This window comes from Micromys minutus (genome assembly GCF_963924665.1).
Source record: "Micromys minutus genome assembly, chromosome: 8".
Taxonomy (NCBI): domain Eukaryota; kingdom Metazoa; phylum Chordata; class Mammalia; order Rodentia; family Muridae; genus Micromys; species Micromys minutus.
In genome coordinates this window covers 27,597,778-27,603,777 of record NC_137977.1, presented here as the reverse complement: position 1 = coordinate 27,603,777, position 6,000 = coordinate 27,597,778, and the positions used below count along the sequence as shown (strand labels likewise).

Sequence of the window (6,000 nt, the reverse complement as noted above, 5' to 3'; positions counted from 1 at the left end):
AGCCCTGGGTCATGTGCATTCTTTGTGCATATATACAGACATATACTGTGCTTGTGTCAGAAACGCTCATGCATACAAAGTCAATAGAACCTGGCACATGGAGTTTAGTGGGAAATCATACAAATCTGCCATTCTCCCCTCACCCCATAAACAAAAGGAAAGGAAAAGGAATAATTTCTTAACATAAACCACTGGGTTATACTTCTTTCAACTGTCCATCCTTGGTCAAGGGGAGGAGGCAGAAAATGAGAAAAAAACAAAAGAAACAAACCAAACAACTGGTTTGGGATTCGGTGACTCCAAAGCCTGTGAGCTACTCATCACACACAGCTGATTCTCAGTGTATCTTAAGATGCTCAGCCCATGGGACTAAGTAAATAATAAAGACAGAGGACAATGTAAGAAGAGCTCCATTCTGGTTCCACATCTAGAAAGAAATCTACCCTGTGGATTTACATGTTAAGGTGAGCTAGGCAAAGTAGGCAGTAGTACATCAATGGACATTGTGTTCTAACATGTGGATCGTTAGTTATTATTTTTCCTTTAACATATGTATTCCTTTGGGGAGGTTTATTTCAAAGCGGTGATAACCTGCAGCCCTCCCCTATAGATGATACTTCCGTAGAAGTTCAGACTGCCAAGGATGTTTTCTCTCAGGGAAGCGTTCTGGAATTTTTATCTTCAGGAAATCCTGGATACATTTCTCCAGCTCTTCCTCGATGGAGAGCTTTTCCTTTGCAGCTTTCTTTTTGCTGCTTATGTTCGACTCCCTGGAGCCTGACGTCAGAGTCCGGAGCAGGTCACTTTTCCGCCTCATCTCTGACTGTTGGATCAGCTGCACTGGGCCTTTCTTCATGGGCCGATCCAGAGTCTGGATATTGCTCTGGCGCGTTACAGGCCCGCAGATCACGGTCTCCTGGGGAGAGCTGGCCTCTGACTGGCTGTCACAGCTGGAAGTAGAGAGGTCATTGCAGGAGGTGCCGCTCTCCCCTTTGTCTCCTTTGCCATTCTTACAGCAGCAATCACAATGAGAGGAGGACCACCTGGAAGGCTCACCTGCAAGACACAGAGCCCAAAATGGTACATCAGAAAATGATGCAACTGAAGACCACTCTAGTACCCAGAGAACACACAAGATTCACAACACCAACTGTCAGACCCTAAGTCATCTGTGGGACATCCTTTACTTAATAGGAGACAATGTAATGTCTATCATGAGTAAGACTACCCCACTGGCACTGGCCTAGGCAGAAATCCCCAAGTGGGCCCATTTATCAGCCCAGGTACCTGTCAGACCCAAATTCTTATGACTTCAGTTACTTCAGCAGTAACATCAACATAATGATTTTCTGGAGTCTTAGGGATGCTTTCCATGAGACAAGCAAAATGGAGTGGGTGCTCAACAGTTATCTCAAAGAATGCGTGCCAATTTTATCATGAGCAAAACTAAGCCCTCATCTGAAGCCCTGTCTCATAGCAGTCTGTGTCTCAGAGGAGACTGTGTAAGAACGCAGTGGTCAGTAAGAGGGCTCTGGACAGCGCCTACATCTCCTTGGTCTTCCACCATCCTGGGAGCACAGCCTCTCCACTTACTACTTGCACTCATGGGAACGCTAAAACCATAGATCTTAACTTAAGTTCCGTAGTTTGAATAGTTTCCTCATGGAACAGCTGGGCTTTGAATACAGATGTCCCAAGGACTATAACGATGTCAATTAACTGCTTCCTAAAACAGCGTGCCTGTCTGTAAAATTCTTTATTCTCATAAGACTATTCATGTGTGAATTTCTCTTAAGTCCCTGCTCATCTCTCCCAAAATTGTTTGTCTCCTGACAGGTATGGCTACATTGTTTAAGTACCTTAACTGCCTTACTTAACTCCCTTAGCTTTCCCAACAGTTACTAAACCATCTTCCTAACACAGACATGGTGAATTTTTCATTACTGTAGTTCTAATTACTCACCCAAGGGGTAGTAAAGAAACTCAACAGCACACAGCCTCTTAGTAATAACTTCTAAGCACCTGGATCTAACCGTGCCTGAAACTAGTCTTGTGTCTATGATCCATTACATTTGCTTTCTTATTTAAGCCAAGGGAAGCCCCTCTCACCTAACTCTTGACTCTTAAAATTATTTTTAAAAGTTCAGCAATTTGCAGGCAGAGCAATTTTTTTTTTGATACAAAGTTGATGGCTCCATAAATTTTGACAAATCTACAATCATGGCAAAAAAAAAAAAAAAAAAAAGGACGTCATAGCCCCAAGCCTTTCAGCTTCTGGACAGCCCAGGCCTCCTGGTCCTACATTACAAGCTGGGCATTTCAATTCATCCACTTCCCTGATGCCTTAAACATATAAAAGGAGACTAATACCCATGTGATACTAAAATAATAGAAATACAATGAAACAGTTCACATTATTTTAAAAAAACATCCTCATTTGATTTTATTATGTCTTATTTCATAACAAATAGACATTAGTATATATATATATTTTATATAAATATATATATATTATATATATTCATCACCATTTCTAATATGGTTACCTTTTAGATATAATATAAATAAAGTAGAAATAAAACTACTTAAAAAGTTACCCCTTGACTTCTTCTGTGATGTATATATTTTAAATGTATAAATGATTTTCATACACAGAACCTTATGGAAACTTGTCAGATATTTTCCAGAGGAGTTGAAACTATTTTTCTTTAAATCACAACCCCGGAATACCTATCTCTTACCCACTCATTCAAGTCACTTTCTACCACAGGGCTGAGTAATCTTTGTACCTATATAACCATTAAATTAAATCAACAATCCAATTAGCCAAAAGGAATCATAATAGCAGCAATGCTATAGCTATTCTCAGTTATTGCAAATAAATGTCATCTGTGCATAAGGGAAAGGACTCAACATGAGCCAGCCAGTGCCTGAAAATATCTGCAAGGATAAAGGCTTTCCATCTGCCAGGGGATATTGAGTAGAGCATTTGGCACCTCCAGTCAGCAGAATCTGCCTCAGCTACCTAAAATCAGGGTCATTCTTGTGCTAAAGACTCAAAACAGGATGGTCCCAAGGAACTGGACTACATAAAAGGAACCAAGTCGCATCAAAGTTCATCTAACTTGGTAAATTGGAGAATGTTTGGAAATAAAATTTAGCACTGATAAAAATAAGAAAGGCACGGATAAGATAAGGAAGGGAAATACAGAAATGGTGGGGGTATACACATACTGTTTTTCTGAAACATATTAAGACAAGGGGACAAAATACCATAGGACTTGATTAGACAATAAAAATGTATGTTCTTGTCCAGGAATTCTCTTCCCCAAGGAAGTCTCTTCAGTCACCAGCCTCCAAAGTAACCATGAGTGAGTCTTCTTAAATACCTTTTAGCATCACCCAAACCCATATCTGATGGATCCCAGGGTACTCATGTGCAACCTTGCACTGCAGAGGAAGCCAGAGACCTGGCACCACTGCAGTTTGCCTCCCAAAACCCCTGGGGAGATCATGCATTTAAGTACCATCTGTGATTCCGTAGTCTCCAGGAAAATGAGAGTATTGCCTTCCATTAGTTCAGCGCACTGTCATTCTTAAAAGAAAATTGGGCAATTAATTTTAGTGCACCCTACTACCTATGTTAATATTTCACAAGAACATTTGAACATTTGAGGATTTGGGCAAGATAAGTCATAAAATAGCTACTGATGTTTCGATATTATTTCAGAAATCCAGGAGGAAGTTGGGACTGATGAAGTTCAGACAGAGCCAATATGACATTTGACTATTGAACACAGTTCATCGTCTTCTTCTTGGAAACGCTCTAATGACCTTCTTCCCAAAAACATGTCTGAAGTCAGCACAGGGCCTTTGCCGTGGCACTCCTTCTGAAGCAAGCTCACAAACATGAAGAGGTCTCAAAAGATCCATCAAAGATCAGTTCTGTAAGGTAATTTATTTCTAGGGCCTTTCCAATTATAAAGAACAGAAGTATCCCAAATACCCCAGTGCTTCAAATTAAATGGGTTCACTTCTAAATTGTGAGGTTTCAATACTGGTTAGAGTCTCTCCATTGAGCATGAAAGTAGGTTCCAATTGATTGGACAGATGCAGAGAGAAAATAATGTCATTCATAGAGAAGTCTAACTTAATGATATTAAAAGGAAAAACATTCATTACCTTTTGGGGGTTTATTAATTGATTACTGGGCCTAATGTTTGATAATACCACTTTGTTTTTGAATAATCTATTTCTAAACATGAGGACTTCTGTGGCAATTTGGATGTTTGGCACATAATGGAACTCTGATAAATGTCTAATGAATGAACAAATGTGCTAAAAATCTACAACCAGATATTTCAAATTGAAAGCATAACAAAAAAAGATCTTAGGCCCCAGAATCAGGAACCACAATTTGACAGCTATGAGTTTCTGTATAATTTATTTGAGATCTTTGGGAGTCATCTGAAAAATAAATAAAGTAATGGTTCTTTTTTTACAGATGTATGAAGAAAATTAAATGTAATCAGAGATGTAAAGAATGTCTCAGTAGGACAAATATCCCATTCATTTATGTATTTTGGCTATGGTGCAAGCCAGACCCCAATCTGAATAAACACTGCAACTATAAATTTGACTAATAAGATGATTATTCTACTACAAATGTACTGTACAATCAATATTTATTGATGGCTCAAATATTTCTTTAGGAAGAACATTCCAGATGTTGCTAACACAGTAGGAACCCTTTATTGAGTATCTGGTGATGTTCCAGTGGCATTGGAATGAAGAGTAACCATAAGCACAGAGAGAATCTGGGAAATATCATGTGACCAGAGATATCTCTCGAAAAAAGGGGTGATCCAGTGTAGGACTTAAAAGTTAGCAAGTAGATGAGTTCTCTAGTATAAAATTGTACTTGGACTATTTAAAAGCAGGACAAGAAGACAGAGAATGTACGAAAATCAGTTTTCCAAATGTTTACATCCAAATATTTGAGTATTTTACATCTTGGCAATTTTAAGAATCAATGAGGCAGATGGTATGACTGGGGTGTTTCTGCTTCCACAGAGCCCTCAATAAACCAGTTCTTAATGGGAAGAAGTAAGAGAGGAAAGACTACAAAATATGCCTCCTCCATAAAAATTTCAAGGCCAGCTGAGAGAGGCATGACTTAGAAAAATCACAAAGTGCTTATGCATTTTTAACGGAGGCATCTTTGCAATTTACCCACACTTCAAATTCTCCACCTGTTAATGGCTGTGAGTACAACGGAGTACGTTATAGAAGCAGCTGAGAGAGCGTTCGTCCATGTCTCCTCCATCAGTGATGTAGGAGCCTGCCAGTCTGGGTGAGAGGTGGCCAGATTTAATTTATCAAGGCTGCTAAAAGACACTCTTGGTTTCACAGTGCAAAAGTCAATAATGAGCAAGTTGATGTTTTTTTTCTAATCCCTCTAACCTTTTAAAATATACTGAACACTAGAGATTAGGAATAAGCAGGTTGTGCAAGCTTCCAGGCAAAAAGAGTCCTTAAACTTGACAATCTCTTGCTCCTGGTAGACTTTTCTGCTCAAGGGTGTTATGCAGGCCAACCTGGGATATCTATTTAAGAGGTGGTATATATAAGCAAGAAAAGATAATTAAGCTATCCACACATCAGCCAGAAGAGCAGACAGACATTCCACCAGTAATCTTAATAGGGAAAAGTCAATAAAACATGACAGAGTTGAAGGATAAAGTGACACTGAGGAGATGGTGAGAAAGACTAGGGGCCACAGCTACTGGCCTTACATCTGCAAAGACATATAGAAGACCATGCAAATGTAAGGCCTAAAAACGTAGAAGAGGCATGGGCTGGAGGAGGGTCCAGATGCCCAAGGAAAGGCTGACACACTACTGTAGAGGCCTGTCAGAGGACCTCTGAAGATCATGAAAGAGCAACAACTGCTAGAGCCAATGACTCAAGGGCAAAGCAAAGCAGATGTAGCTTGTAGCA

At 39.6% G+C, this 6,000-nt stretch overlaps 1 protein-coding gene across 1 annotated transcript in view; it reads right to left on the bottom strand.

Moving 5' to 3' along the window:
• Positions 1-604: 604 nt before the first annotated feature.
• KCTD16 (potassium channel tetramerization domain containing 16) overlaps positions 605-6,000 on the bottom strand; it is a gene marked incomplete at both ends in the record, with an annotated part of 257,953 nt that continues 252,557 nt past the window's right edge. Inside the window, one exon of the mRNA XM_080919988.1 lies at positions 605-1,056. Within this exon, the coding sequence (XP_080776114.1) occupies positions 605-1,056 (452 nt within the window). The remainder of the gene's footprint in view (positions 1,057-6,000) is intronic.